The following is a 26,416-nucleotide window of genomic DNA, read 5'->3' as shown; positions in this document are numbered from 1 at the left end:
TTTGTGACAGTGACTACATTTATGTTCTTTGTAACATTTTATTGAATTCACATTAATTGTGGTCTTTCTTTCAAACAGAGACAGACGCTGCAGCAGGATCTTCAGTAAGGACTCTGAAGCGGGCCTTCAGCTTGTTGAAGTCTGAAGCTCAAAGTGAATCTCCAGTTGGTTCTGCCATCCCCGTCCATCAGATCATTAGTCTGGTATCCATGACATCACCGCGCACCTTCAGACCACACAGGGTCTCCTCCTCACCTGCCTTTGTGGAGTTCGACATGAGTGAGAGTGGATATGGGTGAGTCTTGTTTTACTGGGCCCTTGTTTTTCCCTGCAATTAGCACCAATAAGTAATGCTTATCAAGAGTAATGCTTAGTATATATAAGAATGTCAATAATTCACTAATTTGCTGGTATGTGATTGTATGCTTCGCAGCTGTCTCTTCCTGCCCTCTCTGGCCACAGTCAAAGGAGTGACTGCTGATTCAATTTCAACAGGTGGAATTGGAGGAGGTAAGTTATTATTCTAAAAGAGGGATACTTTCATATTTGTTAATAAATCTGAATAAAATATCACTTCATCTCCCTTTCATGTTTTAGACTGCAGGGGTTTTCCGCCCACAGCTGGTCTCTCATTTTCCTGCTGGTTCCAGATCAACAGGTTCAGTTCAGCCTGTGATTCACACCCAATCCGTCTGCTGTCAGTGGTTCGCCACATGTCCCGGACCGAACAACACTACATCTGCCTGTCAATCTCCTTCTCAGCCTATGACGGCTGTTTGGTCATTTCCACAGAGGAGGATACATTTACATACCTGGGTTAGTATTGGCCTATTGGGACTATAGCATAACATTTATTGATTATCAAGAAATTAAAAGATCAGCTACTTTTGTTATTCTTTTGTTCTATTATATAGAGCAAATATACTAATTTATCTATTTCTTAAAATACAATGGTTAAATGCGTAGATTATACGGCCAAATTATGTTTGATTGTCTTCCTTCATGTCTGTTATGTTAGATATGATGGAGCCAGACGTTTGCACTCCCACTTCTCTGCCTGCATCACTGAGGCTGCGTTGCTCCAGCATGCTGGTCCCAGGTCAGTGGCACCATCTGGCTGTGGTCATGGCCAAAGATGTGAAGAAGAGCTGTATGACCACAGCCTACTTCAACGGCAAGACTTTGGGGACAGGAAAGGTATGAGGAGCTGATGTAATGTGGTAGTTACATATTCATGAATCATACAAACTATCATGATCAGAAAAAGTAATGCCTGTGCATTCTCTGTCAGATGAAGTATATTCAGCCTTTCCCGGGTCAATATGTCTCCATGGATCCGACAGCTGTGATTGACGTGTACGGACTGATAGGAACACCAGCTCTCTGGAAGGAACATGCTGCTCTTGTGTGGCGAGTGGGTCCTTCTTACCTTTTTGAAGAGGTTTTGAGTCCCGAGGCAGTGGCTGTCATATACACACAAGGAACTGCCTATTTAGGCAACTTCCTTGCTCCGCGCAACACAGGTGGGTGAGGAGATCTTGTACAGAGTATTTCTCTTATTTTCAGTAATTCATCCTGGATAAGGGCCTGTGAGGTTTCGATAATCTGTAAGATCGGTTTATGTTAAAAGATAAACATTTTCTTTAGATTCTTTATGGATATTCTTTGTATTATTTACTGTGGCTTCCCCCATGCTGTGTCATGCAGGAAATTATGTTTTCACGGTGCTCCTTGCATGCTCACATTAGTCACTCTGCAGAACAGACAAAGAGCTTCAGTATGGAAGCACAGTACACAAACTGAGACAGTCAAATATAATGACGTGAAACTTTTCTCTAGTTGACGCATTGATTTATTTACATTGATCTTCTTTAGCCTCATTGTTGTATCTTGTGTAAGTTCTACTTTACTGATAAGTGTTGGGTTTTCTTACCTCTCTATTTGTTTCCAGGTGATCAACCAGAGTCTCTCCTTCTCAGGCTGGTTCCTGAGGAAAGGATTTCATTTGGTATCAACCCAGCAATTTCGTCATTAACGACTGTTGTACAGATAAGAGAGGATTACAATGAGGTAGACTGCAGACTGATCGCTAAAGAGGTAAGGTGACACTTAAAACCGATGTGCGTGTTGTTTTCACACACAGCAATCAATCAATGTATCAAATTACAGATGGGGATAACTTCTCGTGATAACTCCACGCCCGTGTTCCTTGCACGAAACATCTGCCAGCACCTGAGTGGCACAGCTCGCACCATAGGAGCAGCGCTGGTTGGACATTTTGGTAATAATAAAAAAAAAAACTTATTTCTGCTTGAGTTGATTCTTAGAGGCACATTTTCTGAGCTCCTGGCTTCTTCTTTCTAGGTGTGCGTACGTTCACTCCCAGCAGTGCATCTAATGGTTTCCTGTACGTTGGGGGGCCTGCAGTTGTTCTTACCCTTGTTGCAATGGCTCCAGATGACAGCTCTTTGTATGCAGCTGCTAAAGTTCTTCTTTCTGTGCTTGAAACCAACTCTGCCATGAAAGAGGAAATGAAACGCATCAACGGATACAAGGTCGGTTGAATCATGCTTTAAGTCACTGGAGGGCTTTCACATGGCAACACCTTTCAAACTCTGCTCTTTACCTGTAATTATCTCTCATTGTAGCTGTTAGCATTCCTGCTGAAGATGAAAAGAAGTCTGGTCAGCAACAGAACCCTTCAGTTGGTTCTGTATCTTTCAAATTCAGTGGAGCTGAGCTCTGAATGTGGTTGCCTACAAAACACACCTGCTTTCCAAGCACTGCTGTGTGACCTGGAGGTAAGAAACATTTTACAACCAGAAACGTTCAGTGGACTCAGGAACTGGATATTCGTGTCCTGCCAGTATTTATTTGGAAAGATTTTAATTGCTTTTGGAAGCCAATAGTTAGTTTTGTTTATCTTTCATTGCTCCATGTTTCCAGGTTTGGCAGAACACATCTGAAAATTTGGACCTTTCAGTTCTGAACCACTTTACTGAGATCCTGAAATCCTCAAGGTAAATTCCAAAGTGATCAGAGTGTGAACAGTTCACCGAGAATATGTTGTAGCTTTAATCCAATTTATTTTTAACTCACATGGCTAAAAAGTTGCGTAACACAATAAAGAGGCCCTTGTTCGGGATTGACGACACACTTTATCGACTGTTGTGTCAAAATCTGCAGCGGTCTGCCATCAATATCACAGAAATGTGCAGCACAAATAGTCAAGGGAATGTTCAACAGAATCAGTCACAGAGGCTGAGGAGAGGAGCATGACTGAACATGTGCATGGATTCCGGAATTAGATTATATGTCTGTGGGAACAGACTGTGATTGATATTAATGCTCTCTCTGTTTTTTTTGTCTGTATACTCAACAGTGACAGCAGGAGCGCTGCGGTCATGCATTCTATAGGCCTGCTACCTAAGCTGCTCTTTGAGCTTTCTGATTCCAAGGTGAACTTTCAGAAGGTTAAGGTCATTTCCAGTGTTATTTCATCCCTCCTAAAAGTTCACTTCACCCCCCTGGACATGAGCAGGTACAGTCTGGGAATATATCCCGTGTGTATGTGTCCAAGTGCTCCTGTTATACTATTTTTAAAATTGTCGTTTTGTTTGTCAGACTTGGGCTCTTCCTGGTCTACACACTCCCTCCACTTAGTGACATGACTGAAGACAATGAGCTATTTGACAGTGATCTTTCCCTGGAAACACCAGGTACACACATGATAGACCACACACAACCCCGACTTACACAATGCCTCACATGACTCATGAATGACATGTCCTGTCTGTGTTGTAGCTCAGAGCACTGGCCCGGCCAGCCTCATCTGGATCCGCAACCAGCTGTTAGTGGCGCTTTGTGAAATCCTCGACTCAGACAGCCTTCTAACCAAAGAGTGAGTATCTTCTGTCACAGTTTAGTTTCTAAACTGCAACAAAAACACATTTTCCACAGTATTTGATGTGCCATCATACCATGCAAGAAGCAGTAACTGAATTAGTCTGTTATGTTTTATTCCACACTAGTCAGCAGAAACAAGCGTTTGATTCCCTGGGCAGTGATTGGTTCCTGCTCTTCCTTCAGCCCCACCTTCACCCTTCTACCTTGAAACTGGGTCTCGTCCTGCTCACACACTTTCTGTCCAATCCGGACCAGCGGAGCAGCTTCCGGGAGAGCGTCCTTCCAGGAGCCCTCATTGAAGGCATGAAGGAACCCATTACCGTCATGGGTAAAGTCGGATAAGTTCTCATAATGAAGCAGGACATTTATTAGATATCCTTTTGCTACTTTCAGTGAAACCACTGTCATGCTATTAAGGTCATTTTTATATTTTGATACATAACCCTGGCTGGTAACTTGATTAAATGAGTTAGAACAAATTCTAAAGATTTAAGAAATATTTATTTTTAGTGAGTTAGATGGTAAATGAATATGATTTTGTATATATAAATATCAGCCTTAAGTATATTAATTAAAATCATATTTTAATAATTGGTTTTAGTATTACTGAACAGCTTAAATTCAAAGTCTTGTAAGATTTTAGAAATTGTGTGTGTCCTACATTCATCCAAAATCCATATGTTTTTTTCTTGCTATGACTCAAGACAACCTTCGAGCCCATTCATGGTCATACGAGTGCCCCAGCACCTCGTGTCGAGGGTTTTATCTTCTCCAGGGGCTGCTGATCAGACACCCGCACCTCCCTCAGGTGTATGAAGCTCTGGCTGCTTTGCTTTTAGAGAAGAAAACCTGTCACACTGTTGATGGAAAGGTGAGAGTTTTTTGGGGGGAATTTATCAAAATAATTGTCAGCGTCATCTCAATTATAATATTTTCATATCACATGTCATCTACAGGTGCATTTGGACGATACCCTACAGTCAATGATTGTCAGTGAAGAAAACGCTCCTGCTCAGCAGTTCTGTGTTGAAGCTGCTACAATTCTGCTGGAATTAGTCAAAGTTGTCATTACTCAGGTAAGAATGTAATAATCTTGATCTCCTCAGTATTTTTTTACTACAAATTGATAATGTGTAACACATTTTCCTCTCCGGCCTGTTACTCCAATGAAGAACACCCCAAGCACTGGTGCATCATGGGAATTGCAGCTCCCAGCAAGTGTCATGCAGTTTCTTTGTCTCCTCCATAATCTTCGGCCAAGAGACCCACTGTGGGTATCTCCAGAGTTCCTCCATGCACTCGCTGGAACTGTTTACCCTCTGGACAGCTCAGAGGTTTGTATGTCCTCTGTTCCTGAAGCCTTTTATAGTTTCAATCTTTCTAGTCGTACTCACTGGTGTGGTCATGTATTTCAGAGTGTTGCTGAGGACTCCTTAACAAGTGACGATCAGGACACATCCAAGAGTTGTCAATCCAGGAAGCCAGTGTGCGACTTCATCCGAATACTGCTCATGGACAGTCTCCTAAATGTTTCTGCCAACACCAGCACATATCCTCCTCTTCTGCTGCTTGAGGTGAATCCATATGCACATAGACACAAGTAATCATTAATGATGTATAGCTCATAGATATCCCTCACTTATATCTGCATTTGTACCAATAAAAACTCCAGGTATTATTGCCAATGTGCATACCCATTGAAAAAAAAAAAGGCTCTTAGATATACTGCAAAACTCTCATTCTCCAGAAGGTGCCACTCTTTGCTCAGTTACAGAATAAGGCAGAGCCAAGGTTCTGTTGAGCTCATTCAACCGATATTATGGAGAGAACAGCGATAGGCAAAGAAATCCATGTTTCTGTAACAGTGTTTTCAGTTAGCCACACACACATAACAACCAGCACCTACACTAGAGATGACATTCAAAAATATGTTTCCCTCACAATCAGGTGTAATAGAGGAAAACATCATCACATATGAACATTTGTTGTTTTTAGCTGCATTATGTTTTCTAATCAGTGATATATATAAATGTTCCAGTTTTGCCCTGACGGTGCATCGCTGGAACAAAGGCAGACTTTCCAGACGGAGCTGCTGGAGTTGATGATGGACATCATTCACATGCTCAGCCAAGACGATGAAAACAACACTCATCTCAACTCACAAGGTCGGATTGTGATGCATGTTTCCTCAAACCCGAAACTGACCAGTTGTCCACCATTAAAATCTCATGTGAATGTATGACGTTTTTATATCTTACAGACTTGAGTCAGAGCCCTGAAGGACAGATGGGCACGTTGATGGAGAATGTGGTGCACTTCACTAAGACGCTGCTGCACAAACTTTACAGTGGAACATTCTTGGGAGATTCTGACACTTTGCTCAACTTCCTCACAGACCAGATTGTGGTGGTGAGTCACAGACCTAGAAACACCTCATATAAATACTTAATTTATATATAATAACTTAATATGGAAAAATTATATTCACCAAAAAGTCTCTCATTGGAAATTCATAAAATTTGATCAAATTTCTGTTAATCTTTAAAATGTTAACAACTTTAAAAGTTATCTGTTAATTTTTTTATTTGGACTTTGTTCCTTTTTAACTTATCGGAGCTCCAGATTATCTGGAAAATGTAATGGCTGCCCACAGGTCACAACTATGATTAGTCTCATCTCTGTTGTAACTCACAACAGACATTCTGCCTTATATTTCCAGGCTCTGGAGAAAGGCCAAACTCAGAAAGAGAAGACGGTATCTGCTCTCTACTCATGTACCAATGAAGTCCTGCTTTATTTCTTGTCTCAACCGCGTCATTCCCAAGAAGAAAAGCAAGCGGTCATAAGGACATTACAGACCTTCATGGAAGTCTGGGATGTTGTCATGGCAACTTACAACGCAAATGTGAACTTTATCACATGCCTTCTTCATTGTCTGTTACTGATACGATCTGGCAGGTAATATCGAAAGCACACAGACAAACATGCAGATGAAACCAGCATTCACTTTTAATTCACACAGTCACCCTTATGTTTTAGCTACCCTGATGGATTTGGATGTTCTGTGCAAAAAGTTAAAAAGAGGAGGTCATCATTTCACCTGTTTCCTACCAAAGCAAGACATTCTGCAGGCCTCAGCCACCGAGCAGACACTTCCACAGGTATGATGACCAAACATTTGTTTGCAAGGGTTTGTTTAACTTCATTTTGTTATCCTGCCATTTGTGTAGATTTTCTATGAAGATTGACTCGGTCACAAGCTCTGAACAAATGTGCGTGCGTGGGTTTGTGTGTGTGTACAGATGGCAGAGAACTAGTGTCCTTAGCGGAGGCCTGCTGGTCAAAGGTCATGGCGGAGAGACAACGCACGCTTGAAGAGACGTATAAGATAGAGATCTCAGCGACGCACAGGACGGAGAAAGGGTCTGTCAGCATGACTGATATCAGCCCTCTCTGGGAGGAGACGGCAAGCAAAGCCTGGCTGCTACACATAGGTTTGCGCTCACTATCCTAATAATTGCAAATGGAGACGATGTCTGAATGATGGGCCCATGATCTTGACATTTCAATTTTGTTCATCCTTGTAGAATCTCAGAAGAAGAAGTTGGACAGCAGCACTCAGAATCCGTTTGATTTGATCAGCAGTGCAGTTCGATCAGCTCTGGGCAGACCAAGCAAAGCGTCGGTTACAGTCGAGGTAAACACAATACTACACAATACAAACCAGTGTTTGGTTCTTTTACACAGGACGATGTGTTGACTGTGGGGTCACCTTTTCCCAGGCTCTTCTCTGTCCCAGAACGCTGAACCCAAACGCTCAATCCCAAAGTCACTGCTGTGTTTGTGCTATGGGCCGTCCAGCCCTGTGGGGGTGTTTGATTATTTCTTTAAATGGATTTGGATTATTACAGCTGATTGCCCCTGAGTGGGCATAGTAATTGATATCTGTTAGGCCTATCCATGGGAACACTCACTTCAACACACTGTTTGCGGCTGAAGGTTAAAGACGCGTTTATTGTTGTTTTTACCCCCGAAACACGTGGCCCACATCATTAGTTCCCCCACAACGCTTAAGACGTCGAGCCATCTGGAGCAGGAAGCGGGGACATATTACTCAGGCACACAGGCATGAAATTACCGCGTCTGTGTGTCTGTCTCAACTCCACAAAGTGCCTGTGTGCGTGTGTTCTTGTTTGTGCACATCTCTTGCCCACAGAAATCGGGTTGGCAATTATATTGGTACCAATCTGATGAAAACATTATTCATTTGATGTTATTCTTTATCATATCAGTCTTTGACAGGCTATCAAAATGGGTGATGAATTGTTTCTCCATCTGAGAGGTGGAGAAGAAGAGGGAGGGATATTTGCCTTCTCCCTCTCTGCAGTGTGTTGCACCACTTTGCTCTGAGTAGGTTGCAGCATGCAGCGAGCGTTCAAAAAATGATACTCAGATCTTCAGTAATGGTCAGCCAGTCCGCTCATTTAGCCATTCATCCTCATGAACAAACAAGTGAGTCATCCATTAATTTCTGGATCATCAACTTATGACCTTTATTTGGAAAGTCATGAGCTTATGTGGAGTCTTTTCAGTCACTGTATCCATAGTATTGCATTTTTACTGAGCAGTGAGAAGACTTTCTGGGTCTCAGATATCTACTTTTACTGAACAAAACAGAAATTTAAAGCCGACAGTAGGTAATGAATGAGAATATAGAGACTGATAGGCAGCCTGCATCCTAAGTCAAGCTTCAGTACAATCCCAGAGATTTATTTCATCAGCGACTGCAGTTTCCATAATCATATCTGTGTCCTCATATTAGAAAGATAATTAACAGCACTAATGATCACGTTAAGTTCATTACACATTCACTGCCAGCCCAGAATGAAGTTGACATTATGTTTCCTTATCATCAAAGGTGGCATATTGTTGGGAAGTCATTAAAATGGAAATGAGTGTGATGTTCTGATGTTAATTGCAGTGGGAAGAGATGAGTTATGTATTTAATGCAACATTTAAAAAGCCAATGAGGTTCCTATCTGCTAAATAGGGTAATTCATGCTATATATTACTTATGTTTGTCCAAATGAAGGAATGAAATTAGGAGATGATGACGCCGACGTTCTGTTTATCTGTCAAAACACGGCTCTAGCTTGCAAACTTCATTATTACTCTCTTTTCTGTCTGTAATATTTCAATAATCTGCCCTCAAATTACTCCTTTATTTATTTCTCTTCACAGCTTTTCATTCCAATAGGCAGTCACTCATTTAGAGAAATAGTTTTCATTCTCTCAAGGGCTTGTCAAAGTTTGCCGTCAACTTTTATGCACACATTCCTTTTCTGAAATGATGGGAAATTTTTGAGTCTCTCGTCTCAGAGACAAATATGTTTCCTTTTTATTTTACTTGAAATCATCTATTGCATTTTTGGGGGTTTTACTGCGAAAGGCAGAATTAAAACATCTGTAAATAAGACTCGGTATAAAGAGTTACTGCATGTTCATTCAGTCAATTAAATGGTTTTCCTGGGTCAGCTGTAAGGATGGACACATGTTGTTTCACTAGTCTCTCAGCGAGCACTGCTGTGATGATGGGCTTAATGAAGCAGTTAACAGTCAGAATATGATCCCAGTGTGTCTGCTGAACATGAGCATCCTGCAGTGTCAACACGGCTCTGTTTGTGCTTTTTCTATTTTTTTCTTCGCCTTTCTCTTTTAATCGACTCGCGCACACTCGCCCGCACACAACGTAGATGCACACACACACTTACCTTGCCCTTGACTCTGGCGTGGCTCAGTGATATTAATGTTTATTTTAATCAGATCACACCAACAAATTATTACATTTCCAGACAGGGTTATTGTAACACTGTAGCCACTAGCTTATTTTGCCCAGTGAATGCAATTTAGAACAGATGTAATTTTATGAATGCATTGTAATTGCATGAGGAAACAACAATACCATTATGAATATACAATCTCTGTGAACATAATGTGTTGTGTGTGTGTACAATATAGGCTAGAGTAAGAGTGATTGTGCAACTGGCTCTTTTCATTTGCACCCATCAGGCTACTGTGCTTTCTCTTGTAGGAGTTTCTGACCTGCATGGAGTCACATCGACACAGAGGCCACAGCGTGTTTCAGAATATGAAGACGAACCACTTACAGGTTTGACTGAAACGTTACAGTGAATATTCTGAAACAAATATTATTAAAAAGCCAAAATTAGGTCTGTAATAATTTCCCTTTCCCTCTCATCTAATCCTTCCATTCCGGGCCTGCTTGCTGCGATCCAGTTACAAGCCAGCGAGTGGGAGCGAGCGAGCTCTAAGTGGCTGCGTGTGGAAGCCGAGTTGCTGAGGGAGAGAGCTTTATTTGGACCTGGCCCAGGGGTGCTGCTGACGCGAAACTGGGTGCAAAATGCGGCCGAAGGACCAAATCGCACCAAATCTCGCATCCGCAGAAAGAGTTTGAGGCGATCCAGACGGGTACAGCCTTTCAGTTCAGTGCAGGGTCATATGTTATGTTATATAATGCACAGTCTAACCTTTAACAGTGCCATATGTTGTTACAACAGGTGCAAGGAACGCTGTGTCTGGGCTTAAGGACTGGCACATGTGAGGAGAACAAAAATAAAACCGATGGTGACACAGGTTAAGAAAAGTGTTGATTTTTTTTAATTTACTCTAACCAGAATGTGGGTGTTGGATGTGAACTCAGTGAAAAAATGTGTTTGATTTGTAACAGAGCCCAAGATTCTGTTTGAAGTTGGCGCTGAGGCTAAAGAGGATGCAGAGGAGGGAGGACAGGATTGCTTGACCTTCTTCCCTGTTCTAAATGAGACGCCTGCTGTCACTGAGAGTTCACCTGACCCTTCAACCCTGGAACCCTGCTCGCATAGACAAGAATGCCCCGACATACGCATAATCCTGCAGGACTTGCACCCTGGAGAGGAGGTACTGTAGCACGAGAGGGTTTGTTTGTGTGCTGTGCTAAAAACAACATGCCTCAACACAAGCGCAACTCCCTTCCATCCTACTAATATTCACAATCATAATTATCTGATGTAGACTGAGGGATTCCAGTAGCCCAGTGCTGCTATCAGAATTTCATCTTTCCTCATTAGTGCAACGTTTTAATGTCGGGGCCCAGCTCGGCTCTTCTCATTCTTCCAGTGAGTAAGAAAGCAGAGAACATGTTGACAGGGACTCTCATAGCTCCGGCAACCAGCCGCGGCTTTTAATGTTTCTGACAGAAGTATTAATAAAAACAGTAGGAGGTGATGCAAGCTGTCTTACATCTGCTTAGTAAGTGTGTGATGTGTGCTTGTGTGTCCTGTTGTCTTGCAGTGGTTCATTGTGTGAGTCCTGCTGAGCTTCCTGTCAAATGAACACAGTCATTAGCTCTGAAAAATGCACGCGCACGCACAAACACACACACACACACACACACACACACACACATGTATATAAAGTTACACACAAAGGGAGACCCACTCATAATTAGCTTGCCAGCGCCAATAGTGTGATTATGACAGTAATGTGTATGGGGAGAAATCAATGGCCTGACATCAGGCTCTCAGTCAATAAAAGTCCTCCTTTTCTCTCCTTCTTACCATCATCAGCTAAATCACCCGCAGACTGATAAAGCATTTCTGTCCAGAGCACAGTAGAGAGATAAGGAAACAAGTTTATTGTTATGTATTTAATCTTTGATAACAATAAATTCAACTATTTTTTTTTTTTTTTAAATCTGGTCATTGTTTGGGACTCTAGGCCTGATGCCAGTTCCTCGCTGATGGAGACAGTCGCTAAATCAGACCATGATATATCCCAACGTGAGATTTCAGACCATGTGTCTGAGCCTCACGCACCTTGACTCTTTTTTTTAACTGCTTCCGCATGACAAGCGATATGATCCATCATGGCGTGTGTCTCTGTGTGCATTCAGACAAGAGGTTCTGATCACTTAGCAGGTTTCCTATTGTGTGTGTGGCAGTGATTAATTCTCCTAATAATGGTCAGGCCAGAGCCGCCTCCTCCCTCAAGTGTGTGACTCCGTGTCTGGGGGTAGGGAGTCTGATTTGATTAGTATAAATTGTGAGGGGCCTGCGGGTATGTTGGGGCCCCATATGGTTTTTGGGCGCTAAGTCCCAGAGGGCCTGCAGAGGGGCCAACACAGGGAGACAGCCAGGTGCACACACTCACTGTGAAATGAGGGGAGACAATAGAATTAGCTACACATTATCACGATGCGTTTAGCATTAGCTGCAACCAGCGCTGAAAGCAGCTTGTGGGTCCACTTTGGCGCTGGATGGAACACAGTCACACTGCAAAAAAAAAAAAAGAAGCAGCCGGGTCTTCTCCTCCCCATCAATCAGCTCTGATAATGAAGTGTTCAACTGTGTCTTTTTAATAATGATTAAAATATGTGATTAAAATGATCAATCAAGTAAAGCCTGAAGTGCCTGCGTTGCTGCCATGTCATGTCCCGGGAGAGAAATGTGCTGATATGTATTATGCCTCTCACATGGGGCTTAAGGTATCTTCCTCTGTTTCTATCTCTCACTGTAGGTAAAGGCTAAGATGTATGTAGTGATGGTGAGTGGCCTCAGAGTGACAGAGGGGGTGCTGCTGTTTGGCAAAGAAAGCCTGTTCCTGTGCGAGGGATTCACTCTCAGTCCCACCGGAGATGTTTGTTGCAGGAATCACCATCCCAGCAGGTACACCTGTGTGATTCCATACAGTTGACTGTAGTTACAGATGTAGGTACTCGGTTGGGTCACCTCATCACCTCTTGCCCCTTTCTTTCTCTGTCAGTGTGAAGGATTCCTTCCTGTCCACCATGCTGAGTAAAGAGCTGCCATCAGCCAGCTGTAGATGCTGGCTCTATGAGGACATCAGGGAGGCCCGCTTCATGCGTTTCCTTTTGGAGGTTAGAGAACAAATGCTCTTAAACAGGCCTTGATTCAACATGCATATAATATCCAAATTGTGAATGTACAGAATTTCATTTGAATGCATTCACGTTAGATCAACATGTTTGTCTCTGAGTACAAATTCAGCCAATATCCAATATATTTTAGTTGCTCTTGACGTTGTTTACATTAAGGCATTAGGCAACAAGTCTAGGTTTAAAAGGTGATTTGATAGATTAAAATATGTATTACACCAAAATGTTATTGTCTCTGAGTAACAATAGTGTTCCTTTTAGGACAATGCTATCGAGGTCTTTATGAAAAACGGACACTCAGCCTTCCTTGTATTCCTGAATAAAGACCACGTCGCTGCATATAAAAGGTACATTAAATTAGACTGGACCTGTCAGTGTTTTCATATTCAGCATTCTGACATTTATTCTACCTCATCTCTCTCCAGGTTGTGCATGGTGGTGTCGGCATTGAAAGGCAGAGGGGTCACTGAGATCATTGCTAACGCCAGGTCAGAACAATCATTAAATCACAACAACAATAATTCCTGCTTTTTATTTCATCTTCTCAAATGAAAAATACTGTAAAATATTTGCGTGACAAATAGCTAAATATTATTGAAATTCTAAATGTTCTAAAGTTTTTTCAAATTCCTGAAATCTGTTCCATTTGTTCAGATTAAGATTATTGCAACAGTTCTTTGTGTCCTTTAATTGTCTCTTGCTTCACCGCTCTGATTCTCCACACATCTTGATTGACTGCAGCTACTGAGTTTGGCACTATCAGTCCTGCATAAGTCTTTATCCTTTTCTCCTCAATCATATCACTTGTATCAGCTGGTTGGCTTGATACAAGTAAGCCAGTAAGCCTTTTCCTCTGGTCTTTAACTCTTCTTAAGCATGGCCTGCACAGCTTGTTCTCAGATACTAGGTGCACTTCTTCCTCTGGTGCAGTTTTTCTCTGTAGCGTCTCCTCACCATCCTCCTGAATGTACGATAGAGGATTTCGTTTCATGTTCAATTTGGTGAGGTGTTTTAGGACCTGCAGAAAGTCTGGTAGGTTGATGAAGAGGTTGTCAAACAGGCCTAACTCTTGGAGACTTTCTAGAGCCGCCAGAGTGGGAGGTACGCTGTCCAGCTTGTTCATCCCCAGATTGAGACACGTCAGACTGGTGAGAGAACCCAGAGTGGAGGGTAAACCCGCGGAGGTTAGGAGGTTGTTAGAGAGGTTGAGGTGAGTCAGCGCTACCAGGTTGCCAATTGACTCTGGCACAGACTCCAGTTTGTTGCTGTGCAGATCAAGCCATCTGAGTGATGAGAAGTTCCCAAAGTTGTCTGGGAGTTTCCTTATCAGGTTACGGCTGAGGTCCAACTCATCTACGTTGGTCAGCTTGAGGAGACACTTTGGGAAGATGGTTATACCCATGTTGCTGAGGGTCAGTCTGCGTCGTCCATCTAGTGTCATCCGTATCGCCTTTCTGGCCGCCCTGAGGGTGACCTTAGTCCCTTTAGCTTCCTTTCCTTTGGGCATGATACTGTAACACACAATTACCGAACAACTCAGTTTAAAATATCAGCTCGATTTCACTTGTGATAGTTGCTCCCAAGAGGCTGATTTACTATTATTTATATAATGTACACCACTACACAGTCTGTCATAAATAAATGTGTTGTGTGTATGTTTACGTGCAACTGTGCATGTGATTGTGTGATTGTGTGATCGTGTGTGTGCTTGTGTGTGTGTGTGTGTGTGCTTGTGTGTGTGTGTGAGGCTGATGTGATTTATTTAGAGACAAGGGGCTTATGTATGGCCCCGGGCAGGAGGGAAAGCATACTCTCAAAGGAATGAGAGCCTGAGCGGTGTGTGTGTGTGCGTGCGTGTGTCACAGTGTTATGTCTGCACTAGTGCGTGCTCACCCAGTGTTGCCCATGGGGGTATTTAAGAGCACGACTCTCTAATTAAGGCTAATGCAGGGGAACAATAGGAGAGAGGCAACACTGGATAATACAGCAAAAACAAATGAGTGTTGATTCTCCCTCACCATTCAACTGATTGAGCTGTTTGGCTCCTTTCGGCCGAGGTGTGAGTATACAGGCCATCCACAGACATGTACTCGCTATACTACATTGTATGTACATGTTCAGAAAAAGTCAAATCGGGACTTTGATAAATGATAGTTTGGAAGTGTGATGAGGGCCTCGCTCTGCTCCCCTCCCTGTCTAAAAGAGCAAGGTGTGTGTCTGTTTGTGTCTGTGTTACACCCCAAGGCCCTCTCTCGCCTCATTCATCATCCTCAGGATGAGAGAGGTTATCCACTGGTGCTTGTTCCCATTATAACCTCCTATAGAAAGCTATTGCATGAAATTATTGCCTGCAATTAGATAACACATATACTGGGCCAAATGCAATGATTGATTTAGTGTAGATTTACAAAATAATTTGGTCAGGAGTTGTTGGAAAAGGGGAGGAGTTATTGGTCATAAAACTAAATTATAAGTAGCACCTCACTTTTCAGTTTTGTATTTTGTGTTCTTGTTTAAAAATCACTTTTACATTTTCAACATAAATTAAAATATGCACTCAGCAGATTTTGTCCTTGATTTTCTAAATTGAAATTAATCAAGTATAATTTAAGTATAAACTGGCCATTCAGCTCAAAGCCTCTCGCCCCTGTAGAAAAAACCCAGGGTGTGGATCTTAGCCAAAATAATGAGAAGTTGCAGCCAGAGCAATCAGCTTGTATCATGTTCATGGTTGAATAGAGTGAGAACGGTCAAGCTGACATACATACACAATGAATTTCTGTTACAGTGTATATCCACACTTCCCCTGCCTCTCTTACACCAAACACAGAAAGTCAAGGTTCCCCTTGTTTAAAAGCGTTACTTAGCAACTGGGGTGCTCGGCGCCAGGACTTTATTGACATGTAACTGGCCCACGGAGGGAGAAGAGATTCCAGGAGCAGTTGAATGCTTTGCCAATTCAAATTATACAAGTTTAGAAAGGTGTTCCATGAGAAAAATGCATAATAAAATGTTTATGTAACATTGTCATTTAGTTTGGATGTTTTGTTTAGCTGAACACACAGTCCGCTAGATTAATTGAAAACAAGCTATGTAGAATGAGGAGTTTTTGTACTCAGGAGTTTGTTTAAAGAGCAACTTTCAAGCCTGTTTCCCTATTTGAGTGGTTGCCTATTTAAATATAACCTAACAATAGTCTTTGAACAAACGGCTCTAGAAGAAACTCTCGCTTGTTTTAGCTGTGAAGCAGAGGTCTGTGTTTTTAGCTGGTCACAGAAACTAGAGGGAAAGCTATTTTCCTGTTTTACTCCTTATAGGCTTAACCTCATACAGTGTCATTTAAAAACTCACCGTACAAGCAGAATATTAGCTCACCCGTCTGATGGAGACTCGTCACACGAGTTACTCAAAGCATATTTCCTCGCAGCCTTCAGATGGCACCATGTGCTGCGTCCTCCACGGCTCTGCTCACTATTTATGCCACATACTGGAGCTCACCTCAACCCTTTAACTGCTCCTACAGCTGTGTAGACACTATCTCTGAATCCCAAATCACTCACCTCCAAACTGCAGCATGTTCTAAACACTGCTGTGTGTATTTCCAACAGTGGTTGCCAGGCAACAGAGCAGGAAGCAGAAACTTTGGGTCGCTCATTGATCAGCCACTGTTGCTAATTCAAGGTATTTGTTTTTCTTGTGTTTTAGAAAGGCTCCTGTGTTTGAGAAGGCAGCCCTTGTCAAATGGCAGGTAATGTTATAAGCAGTGCTCTTCATGCCATATGTTTGTGTTTACAGATTCAGTGCTTACTCTTACTTTGACTTAAGTAATGAATAATCTTTGAATAGATACAACATTAAAAGTAACCCAGTTTTTATTCTATTCTTGTCTTTGCTTTAGAAAGGGGAAATAAGTAACTTTGAGTACTTGATGCATCTGAACACCATTGCTGGGAGGACATACAATGACCTGATGCAGTATCCGGTGTTTCCCTGGGTCCTAGCTGACTACGACTCGGAGGTAGAATCTCAGGAGATAACTTTTGTCATAGTTCACACCTGGATATTAAATAAAGCCCTTGTAAACTGTATAGATTATACATCTCTATATCTATATAGATAAATGATCTGATCCTCTTTTATCATCAACAGACACTTGATTTGTCAAATCCTGCAACTTTCCGTGATCTGTCTAAACCAATGGGAGCTCAGACAGAGAAACGAAAACAAATGTTTATCCAAAGATACGAAGAACTGGAGAACAGTGAGGGTAAGGGTATTGGTTCAGCTTGTTTCTTTTTCATTCTTCTCACCTTTCGGATTCATTACATATTTAATTCGATACACTGAATGTCCTTATTGCAATGTTTCAATCCGTAGGAGATTTGTCAGCACGTTGCCACTACTGTACCCACTACTCCTCAGCCATCATCGTGGCCTCCTTCCTTGTCAGGATAGAGCCGTTTTCACACACCTTCAAATCCCTGCAGGTGAGTTTATGAGAATTTATTTTTATTATATATTATGTCCTTAAAAATGATGAGCTGGCATTACATAAAATGCTATGGCTCACTGCATCAAGTGGGTGTGATTGAGGATGTTAGGAAAAAAAACTGAACTGCAAACTAAGTGCTTCAGATAGTCATTGACATTCATTACTGTCTATTTTTTATTTTCAAACATGATCTTGCTAATAATATGACTCTAATACAAGCCATTTTCCCTTCCTGTTTCAGTGCTGCCTTCAGTATTAAAGCAGATTAAAGGGATATTTCAATATAGGTGCAAATAATTAAAGATTCGCATCTAAAAGAAAGCCAATGTAAATTACCACTGATGTTAACCAATTTACAATGCAGCATCCAATTGATTAGGATGAAAAGGCATGTGTTTGATAGTCAGAATAAAGCAATAAAGATGTGAGTCTGGTGAATTACAGCGTCTTTTTGTCTTCTGAAGCGTGTAACGGGTGTGTGGTAATATCCATAACTGGATTTACATCTCTAACCAAGTTTACCAGTATATTTGCTATTTTCATCCATTGAAGTAATTGTTTTATTCTAAATTACATTCTCTCTCATGAGATTTCCATCATAGATTATGGAATTTTACAGAAAGATGAAAAGCTTCCTTCAAACAGTAACAAATATTTCCTGCTTACACAGTACACTGAAGAATATAAAATATGGTTCACTGCACTGAATCAGACTACTTTATTAATATCCCTGTTGGGAATTTTGATTCAACACAATGCCGGGGGTCTGAAAGTGTGTTGTCCCTCGTCGCCCCGCAGGGAGGATTTGACATCGCAGAGCGGATGTTTTACAGTGTGAAGAAGGAGTGGGAGTCTGCCTCCAAAGACAACATGGGGGACGTCAGAGAGCTGATCCCAGAGTTCTTCTACCTGTCTGACTTCCTGCTGAACTCCAACAACATGCAGCTGGGTCAGACTCATATACCATCCTCTGCCCATGTGAATGAAAGAATACAAGTTTGAATATCCCGTTAAAGTATTTTCTTTATATAAACGATTTTAATTGTTATGTCCTCAAACACACAGCATTATATAAGTCTGTCTCTTGTACCGGTCAGGTATGTTTAGCACTGCAAGCCTCATCCCTAAGGTCACCTTACTTTTGAAAGTACTGCCCCCCCAACCAGGGACTTTTCTGGGGGTGAAAACATTTACCTGAATCCTTGTTTATACCCTTGTGCCACATATAAAAATACTTTTAGGTACAGTATATTTTAGATTTACCACAGATTAAAAAAAAAATCTCCACCCCAGTATTGTGTGAGGTAATGCATGTGTGTCCTCATGCAAATGACAGAGAAACAGAGCAGGGGAATACTTATCTAAACATTACTTCATAGTGTGTAGGAGGGCAAAGAAAGAACTCCTTCATGGAGTGTCTTTACACCCCTTGAAAGGATGTCTCACAGTGATATGATGTGACCCATAATCCTGTATCTACTGTCCATATCTGTATAGGCTGTATGGAGGATGGTACTGCGCTGGGGGATGTGGAGCTGCCTCCATGGGCGAAAGGTGACTCCCAGGAGTTCATTCGAAACCATCGAGAGGTCAGTGACCCCCGAGCTTGCTGCACGTACACGGAAATGCACTGTTTTAGTATCTAAAACAAGTATCAACTGACACACTTAGGTGCGGCCATTCTGTTTGTCTCCCTTTTTTCTACTGCTGTATAGGAGACAGATCTTATTCACAGCTGCAAATGTCGTATTCGATGCATTCACTAAAGGCCATCTTGTCTAATTGAGTTTGGTTCTTTTAGTACTGACTGTTTTCCCAATATAAAGAGCACTTGTTGACTTGTCAAGGAAACGCACGAAAAGGCAACTGAGTTCAGATGAGAGACATCGAAGGACAACAAGTCTATTCAACGCTATTCAGGGAAGGCACAAGACGCTCTCTTCTCCATAGGGCCATTTGTTTCTTCCTGCTGTTAATGAGCTGAATATTCTCGTCTTTTCTCAGCTCCCTCTTCACTTTCTCTGGGTTAGGGTGTAACTGCTGTTTTCTCTCTGTTGGACTTATTTTTTCATCGTGTGACCCTCCATTTTTTTTTTCATTCCTGGGGCAACTCTGATGGTTATCACTCTGTAATCTACTGAACTACTCATATTGCCAAGCATTCTGATAAAATTAGTGACTTCAGAAGATTGTTTTTTCCTCCATAGACAAATTAACGTAAGGAAAATATTTCCTTGTTTGATACCTTTTTTCAGTTTTCGGTTATTCCAGGATGGGTTTATTAAGATTGGGTGCAAGGATGTGGTTGGTCATAATGCCCACTTTTCCTTATTAACTGTTCAAAACCAATCTCTGGGTAATTATACTGAAATCATTCTTTATTTCTCACATGAAGATATGCTCATAACCCAGCTCTGCAGCTTCCTGCACTTTTAAATTGACTTTCAGAAGAAACCATACAGAATGAATAATACTAATTTGATTGGCTGTGCATTCTCCTAGAAGTTTTTTTGTTTCTAAACCCTCATATTAACAATTTGACTGATGGTCTTGTCTAACCGTAATAACAATGAGCACTGCACAATACATGTTGTTTTGTATTGTTACTTGAATAGGTTGTCTTAGTTTGTGTAACAATCTCCTGCACCTTTTTTGCCCTAGGCCTTGGAAAGCGACTATGTGAGTTCCCACCTCCACCAGTGGATCGACCTCATTTTTGGGTTTCGGCAACAAGGTCCAGCTGCAGTAGAAAGTGTCAACATGTTCCATCCGTACTTCTACATCCAGAGAGGCCGGCAGAATCCTAAGGACCCCCTCATTAGGAGCACGATCTTAGGATACGTTAGCAACTTTGGCCAGGTTCCCAAACAGGTAAAAATAACGTGTGTGAAGCAGAAAAAGTACATGACTACCAGCATGTAGGTGCATCATACTATTCTTAGAAAATAATCATTTAGTAAGTTATTTACGTCTTTTCCGCAGCTTTTTTCCAAACCACATCCGCCCCGCTGTGGCTCAAAGAAAGAGGGATTGTCAACACACCATCCAACCCCATTTTTCTTCAAACTTGACAAACTGAAGACCACTGCACAACCATTCAGAGGTACAGCTAGACAATGACAAATGTTAGATGAAAGATTGATAAAATTCCCATGTCTGTGTACTAGATATGAAGCTACAGCCTGTGGTCAATGAACTTATAGTAAGACTGGGGCACACAGCTTTACCAAAGGTTAAAAAATCCGGCTACCATCGCCTCTTTGGCTTTTTTTTAAGGCCAGGCTGTAGCTCTCTCTACATCCCTGGTCTTTATTCTATGCTCAGCGAAGCTCACTTGCTGCAGGCTGTAGCTTCATATTTAGCATACTCTTAGCCAAGGTAGGAGTATTAATGCATCATAATCTAGCTTCATAATCAACAGAAATTTCCAAACTACTGAATCAACAAAGCCATTTTCTGCTGAGTAAACTAAACTCAATCAGTTAGAGTCAGCTGCATTTGGCACTACTGTGCATTGTTCCCCCTTTATTTTATTTTACAACGTTTGATGTCAATTATTATATACAAGATGTGCCCAGGTCTCAAGGGAATGGTTGAAACCGAGCGAAAATGTCCATAGATTAATTTACAGTGTGGAAGGGTAGAAGGAGCTATCTGTTAGAGCTACAATATGGAGATGACTCTTCCGCTGAGCCCTACTTAATAATCTGAATATCCCTACAGGCCCACTGAGGGAGAGGAGATGAATCTGCGAATGCTCAGGGAGAGATTCCTGCATATTACATTTCATATTAAATCTAAGAGTGTCTGATCTGATCAATAAGCAGATAGAGATGAATAGGAGGAGGAACGCTGAGACTAATGCAGGCACAAGATCTTCCTGGGGATTTTAAAAGCAGAAATGGTGAAAGGATGTAATGATTTCTGCCTGCCCCTGCATGTACAGGTCAATTATAGGCACAATTACAGCCTCTCTTACTGCCTCAAACACACACAAACGCATGCAAGCACAACTTATTCTATCCACCATGCAGGTGTCCCCGTAGAACAGAGGTTTGCTCAGCTTGTTGTATCCTGGGAATAGCTCTTTTAATTGCCCCGGCTTTCTGTGGTCAATTTAATGAAAAAGTTTACTGAGATACCAAACTCTTTAATGTGATGTTTTTGAGCAGCCATTACCTTTATTTGCCCAGGAAAGTTTATTCAGGTACAAAAAAGGCAAAATGAGGTCACATTTTCTTTTCTTTAGCCCGATGACTTTTATGTGGGTGCATATGGTTTAACTTATTTTCTTCTGTCAAAGAATCACTCCCTTGCTTTCTTTCACAACTCTTAACTCACGGTGCACCGCTCTCCACTGAAAACCATTCCACAGAGCTGCCGAGGGGCCCAGTGGGTCAGATCCTGTGTCTGGAAAAAGAAGTGTTGGTGCTGGAGAGAAACCGTCTCCTCCTGTCGCCTCTGTCGTCCTGCTTCTTCAGCTGGGGCTTCCCTGACAACAGCTGTGCCTTTGGAAACTATGCCACAGAGAAGGTATGCCAGGGGGTCAAACAGTAAATCCCTGTTTACATTCAATCTCACCCCAGGCGAAACCTAGCAAAACTTACCTCAAAGCCTGTTGCACACCTTTTGAGTAAACATATCCTAAACAGCAGCAAAATGGTGCAATGGTGGTGGAATGAATCAAATTGAACATAAATCTAAAGCATTTCAGTTTGTTCTGGGGAAATCCACAAACTGCATCAGCAAACTAGTATCCCATCCATACACTCACTCACTTGTCATCGTGTCTGAGGTCCAACACACACAAATTGTGTCATGAGGATTTTCTCTTGTATGTCCATCTCTAGACCTTTGCAGTGTGTGAGAGGTCATGTGACTGGGGCACGATGTTGTGTGCGGCCTGTCCAAACCCCACCACCGTCATCACTGCAGGAACCAGCACAGTGGTGTGTGTGTGGGATGTAGCAGTCACCAAGGACAAACTCACTCACATGAGACTCAGACAGGTTAGTTTGTCTGTGACAGTAACAGCCAGAGTGTATTGGAACTCACGTACAGTATAAACCCACACTGACCCAGTTTCTCTTCATAGCCGTTATACGGTCACACAGATGCAGTGACATGCCTGGCGGTGTCGGAGGTCCACAGCCTGATAGTCAGTGGCTCCAGCGACCTTACCTGTATCCTGTGGGATATGGAGGAGTTAAGCTACATCACCCAGCTAGCAGGACACACAACCAGCATCTCTGCCCTGGCTATCAATGACCTCACCGTACGGCCATCTTCTTCTTCATCATCTTAGTATTTCTCAACTTACCCTCCTTCTAAAAGCTTTTTCATTTGTTCTGCAGTTTTTGGCACACTGTTGCCATTTTGTTCCCCTTGGTTCAGCTAACGGCATGAGGAAGGGAGGATTCTCGTAGTTGACAGCATGCATATCCTCTTATCCTCTTTGTGTGTGTTCAGATTTACTTTGTGTGCACTTGGGTGTCAACACCATGTTTCTCTGTCAAAGGGTGAGATCGCGTCTTGTGCAGGACCTCAGCTCTACCTGTGGACCATGAAGGGTCAGCTGCTGACCTGCACTGACACTTCCTGCGGTCCCCAGGCAGACATCCTGTGCGTGAGCTTCACTCAGCGACACGAGTGGGACACCAGGAATGTCATTGTTACTGGCTTAGCAGATGGCATCATACAGGTGAGGGTTTTTTCCCGACGGTAATGGCTGGTTGTTGCTGCATCTGTGAGAGAATTTTTGTCTGTATAGTCTCTGTCTGGTAATTCTTTGTATGATTCATGCTGTATAATACACAGTATTCAACTGTGGCAGTCACTACTTTGGCATTAGCCTCACTGTCCATCATGGTATTAATAACAGCATATGTGAGACTGTTTTTGCTCAGGATTAATATAAGCTTATGCTGCCTCTATGCAATCAAAGCTGCATACTCTAAATTAGGCTTCACTTGGTGTCCATGCCACACGCACAACACACACACACAAACGTTATTATTACTTTATTATTACCTTGAATTATGGGGTGTGTGCGCGTGCTGCAGCTGCGCATGTGAGTGTGCTTTGTTATTATGTTGAATTATGTCTGATTTTGCTACTCGTTATGTGTCTCTCATACAGATATGGAAGACGGAGTACACCAGAACACAATTACCTGGCCCTCCAGAAGAGCCTGTTTCCCCAGGGCAAGACCAGACCGAGAGAGACGGTAATGTTACTGGCAGCGGGATCGGATGTGCTTCTACATGTTGTATTTGTAACAAAACGGCCGATGGGAGTGGCTGACAGTAGCACAACTGTGACATGGACTGAGATGCACCTGCATGTTTCAAAAAGAATCCCATCATATTTATCTAATTAGATGAATCCTTAAGTGTTAGATCATTTTTAACTGCTCATCTCAGAGCGAGACAGTGTGGTTTCCAGATGAGAGACTGTAATGCTCAGCCCATCCCTCACTAGCGTTAGGGCTAGCTGAAATTATGTTGTTATAAAGTTATTAAACATAGAGGCAGTAAACACTGATGAGTAATTCTGCTGACGTGTGTGCGCGTGTATAATTTAGAAAGCAATAATACCCAGATCCAATTTGGCATACGTTGGCTACAGCCTCGCATCACCTCATAGGAGTATTATACTTTGCAAATTACATTGAGACAAGTCTACGTACCACTGGAGCGTTTATATTTGAGGGATTTTTCTCCCTTTTTACATCCTAACCACAGATAGACACAGCGATAATTTAAAGGTACATTTTCTGAGGGGACCAGAGTCACAGACAGGATTGAGTAATGGATGGAGGATGATCTTTTCTGTGTCCACAGCGAGTAGCTCGCGTCCGGTGAAAGGCTGGGAGAGACATCTGGTGTCGTGTCAAGAGCTGAACAGAAGTCAGGCTGTGTCTCAACGCCACTACAAAAAAAGTCCGGCCATCACAGCTCTGGCCATGTCCAGGTACAGTAACTATCCTGCATCCACTCACTGCCTCAGAGGCAGGAATTAGTCTGTGTCGAATCACTTCAGAATTCATTCAAATGTGTTTTTAAAGCCAAAAGTATGATATTAATCACCACAGAATTTTACTGAATTCTCACCAACATGAGTGTGTGTGTATTATGTCATGCTTTACAACAAAATACATTTGCATCACTTTCTCCTATAGGAGCCATGCTACTCTGTTGGCAGGCGATGCCTGGGGCAGAGTTTTCACCTGGACCAGTGAGTGATGGGAACGTTGGAGCACAATCATGAGTCCAGGCTCCATCTCACTTCACCGCTTCCTCCTCTGACAGAGACACAGAGTATTCATCAGTGTCTCAGGTCTGACACAAGCTGAGAACAGTGTTACAATTATTCACATGTTCAAGTCTCAGACAGTATAAAATAAGTTCCTGCTACCTTTGTATTTAATTCTGTATTTTTCTTTGTATATAATGAATTTGAGCCTGTTTGAATTAAACTGTTGACATTTGTCTAAACCTATCCTTTGAGTTTCAGTGATTTCAATGACAGCCAAGGATTTTTATTTTATTTTATTGTATTTAAAAATATATATATTTCATCAGGGATTTATAAAAGGAACAAATCACCAGAACAGTTGGGTGGATTTCGATGAGGGGAAATAATGAAAAACGCTTGACTATCCCTCAATAAAATTAAATTAACCTTTGCGGCTCCAGCACAGGTAACCAGGGGTCGCAGCAGAAGCCTGTGATTAAATTGGCTCAGTGTTCCCTGAGAACATATTTCTAATAGTAGAGCTGTAAATTCTTTTTCTCACAAATTTGACATCAAACCGCAGATTTTGTTTGTTTTTTTAAACTGTGGCATCAACACATGTCAGCGTTTGTTATTAGGGCCCAAGCACTGACAGGCACTGACAGACAGTGAGGCCCTATTGAAATTTTAAGGATTATTATTATTATTTTTCAGGCAAATGAATTGGCTTTTTGAGGGCTTTAACATGCTCAAATTCTTACCTAAATTTGTAGAAAATTTGAAAGTTATAATTTTTTTGTTTTTAATTTAATTGCGCACTTCCTGTGCAGAAGAGAACTGTGGGCATGATTCATTTAATTATTTTTTTTATTTACATAGAGTTAGATATTGTGCAATTAATAGGTGGTTGAAGTCCTACCAATTTTAGGGGTTCAGTATCTGGCCAAGGACACTTCGGCATGCAGATGGGGAAGAGTTGGGATTAAACCACCAACTTTCTTTTTAGAGAACGACCACTCTACCCTCTAGGCCACACTACCATCATATTAACAGTAAGGATTGGATTACCTGTTCATTCCCATGAGAAACTAAGCACAGGAAGAAGATGAACAAATAAGTGTGTGTGTGTGTCTGTGTCATTATATGCTGCTTTTGTTACACATTTCAGAGAAAAACATTGTATTTTCTACTTTACTACATATATTTTTGACAGCCTTACTTAAAAGTTACTGTTATATTTTTGGATTTTAGATACTGGATGATTTAACATGCTTGAATTTGCTTTGTGTTGTGAAGACTTCAGGATGTTCGTTGTGAGTAGTTTCTTCCTTTGTAGTTCCTCCACATGTTTATAATTTACTGTGTTATGTGACATTTATGAGTATTTCACTGTTTTGTGAACCGTCATTATCCTCCACATGTGAACTGTGATCATGTCATGTGTGTGTGTTGCGGATGATGTAAAATGTCTTTGTGTCTTGTATCATTTTTTTGCTTGTCACAGCTTTTTCATGCGCATGTTTGCAGTTAACTGAGCCAAACAAATACGCCTTTTTCCCCACATCAGACGGTTTAATCTGTGTAATCACTGCAGGGCCGTAACAACACAACTCTTGGATAAGTCTGACTCATCTGAAGAGAGACTGAAACTTTCTAAACATTGATTTAAATCTTCCGGGGGGGAAAAGTCCAACGCTGGCACGCACCATCAGTGCCCTGATGTTCCAATAAATAAGTTACCATTTTAAATTATGTTAGAATGTGGAGGCTTGCTCTCTTTCTGCGTCTCTCGCTCCCTTGTGCACATGCACCACTCTTCTCTATCATAA

General features: G+C 41.8%; 2 protein-coding genes across 10 annotated transcripts in view; one reads left to right on the top strand and one right to left on the bottom strand.

The window, feature by feature from the left end:
• Positions 1 to 24,851, top strand: part of wdfy4 (WDFY family member 4) — a 37,596-nt gene extending 12,745 nt beyond the window's left edge. For 5 of the 8 annotated variants that reach the window (XM_053435629.1, XM_053435628.1, XM_053435630.1 and 2 more), the window contains 47 exons: positions 79 to 295; positions 434 to 510; positions 598 to 816; positions 1,019 to 1,197; positions 1,292 to 1,523; positions 1,952 to 2,097; positions 2,170 to 2,281; positions 2,365 to 2,555; positions 2,649 to 2,801; positions 2,947 to 3,020; positions 3,383 to 3,541; positions 3,625 to 3,719; positions 3,805 to 3,901; positions 4,032 to 4,234; positions 4,611 to 4,777; positions 4,863 to 4,982; positions 5,079 to 5,240; positions 5,322 to 5,480; positions 5,945 to 6,071; positions 6,167 to 6,315; positions 6,626 to 6,864; positions 6,946 to 7,067; positions 7,209 to 7,400; positions 7,494 to 7,603; positions 9,998 to 10,075; positions 10,204 to 10,395; positions 10,485 to 10,560; positions 10,655 to 10,863; positions 12,481 to 12,629; positions 12,727 to 12,841; positions 13,121 to 13,206; positions 13,285 to 13,347; positions 16,565 to 16,607; positions 16,758 to 16,877; positions 17,009 to 17,126; positions 17,237 to 17,346; positions 18,150 to 18,300; positions 18,849 to 18,940; positions 20,013 to 20,222; positions 20,334 to 20,454; positions 21,727 to 21,884; positions 22,202 to 22,360; positions 22,447 to 22,626; positions 22,870 to 23,052; positions 23,490 to 23,577; positions 24,194 to 24,323; positions 24,532 to 24,851. In XM_053435629.1, the coding sequence (XP_053291604.1) occupies positions 79 to 295; positions 434 to 510; positions 598 to 816; positions 1,019 to 1,197; positions 1,292 to 1,523; positions 1,952 to 2,097; positions 2,170 to 2,281; positions 2,365 to 2,555; positions 2,649 to 2,801; positions 2,947 to 3,020; positions 3,383 to 3,541; positions 3,625 to 3,719; positions 3,805 to 3,901; positions 4,032 to 4,234; positions 4,611 to 4,777; positions 4,863 to 4,982; positions 5,079 to 5,240; positions 5,322 to 5,480; positions 5,945 to 6,071; positions 6,167 to 6,315; positions 6,626 to 6,864; positions 6,946 to 7,067; positions 7,209 to 7,400; positions 7,494 to 7,603; positions 9,998 to 10,075; positions 10,204 to 10,395; positions 10,485 to 10,560; positions 10,655 to 10,863; positions 12,481 to 12,629; positions 12,727 to 12,841; positions 13,121 to 13,206; positions 13,285 to 13,347; positions 16,565 to 16,607; positions 16,758 to 16,877; positions 17,009 to 17,126; positions 17,237 to 17,346; positions 18,150 to 18,300; positions 18,849 to 18,940; positions 20,013 to 20,222; positions 20,334 to 20,454; positions 21,727 to 21,884; positions 22,202 to 22,360; positions 22,447 to 22,626; positions 22,870 to 23,052; positions 23,490 to 23,577; positions 24,194 to 24,323; positions 24,532 to 24,595 (6,596 nt within the window). In that variant the 3' untranslated portion in view covers positions 24,596 to 24,851. Of the gene's footprint in view, positions 1 to 78; positions 296 to 433; positions 511 to 597; positions 817 to 1,018; positions 1,198 to 1,291; positions 1,524 to 1,951; positions 2,098 to 2,169; positions 2,282 to 2,364; positions 2,556 to 2,648; positions 2,802 to 2,946; positions 3,021 to 3,382; positions 3,542 to 3,624; positions 3,720 to 3,804; positions 3,902 to 4,031; positions 4,235 to 4,610; positions 4,778 to 4,862; positions 4,983 to 5,078; positions 5,241 to 5,321; positions 5,481 to 5,944; positions 6,072 to 6,166; positions 6,316 to 6,625; positions 6,865 to 6,945; positions 7,068 to 7,208; positions 7,401 to 7,493; positions 7,604 to 9,997; positions 10,076 to 10,203; positions 10,396 to 10,484; positions 10,561 to 10,654; positions 10,864 to 12,480; positions 12,630 to 12,726; positions 12,842 to 13,120; positions 13,207 to 13,284; positions 13,348 to 16,564; positions 16,608 to 16,757; positions 16,878 to 17,008; positions 17,127 to 17,236; positions 17,347 to 18,149; positions 18,330 to 18,848; positions 18,941 to 19,198; positions 20,223 to 20,333; positions 20,455 to 21,726; positions 21,885 to 22,201; positions 22,361 to 22,446; positions 22,627 to 22,869; positions 23,053 to 23,489; positions 23,578 to 24,193; positions 24,324 to 24,531 lie in introns of those variants that run through there. The other 3 variants (XM_053435633.1, XM_053435634.1, XM_053435632.1) reach the window with 3 other exon arrangements.
• On the bottom strand, positions 13,382 to 16,459 carry lrrc18a (leucine rich repeat containing 18a). Of its 2 annotated transcripts, none has more exons than XM_053435636.1 (2): positions 16,211 to 16,459; positions 13,382 to 14,370 (listed from the first exon to the last, which is right to left on the bottom strand). In XM_053435636.1, exon 2 carries the CDS (start codon positions 14,364 to 14,366, stop codon positions 13,521 to 13,523), a length of 846 nt encoding a protein of 281 aa, XP_053291611.1. In that variant the 5' UTR covers positions 14,367 to 14,370; positions 16,211 to 16,459; the 3' UTR covers positions 13,382 to 13,520. The 2 variants fall into 2 exon arrangements, with proteins under 2 accessions (XP_053291611.1, XP_053291612.1); XM_053435637.1 differs by having other exon boundaries at positions 16,235 to 16,459.
• Positions 24,852 to 26,416: the final 1,565 nt, after the last annotated feature.

The sequence above is a fragment of the Pleuronectes platessa genome, chromosome 12, assembly GCF_947347685.1.
Source record: "Pleuronectes platessa chromosome 12, fPlePla1.1, whole genome shotgun sequence".
Taxonomy (NCBI): Eukaryota; Metazoa; Chordata; class Actinopteri; order Pleuronectiformes; family Pleuronectidae; genus Pleuronectes; species Pleuronectes platessa.
Note: the sequence above shows the minus strand (reverse complement) of the source record. Positions and strands in the feature narration are given on the sequence as shown.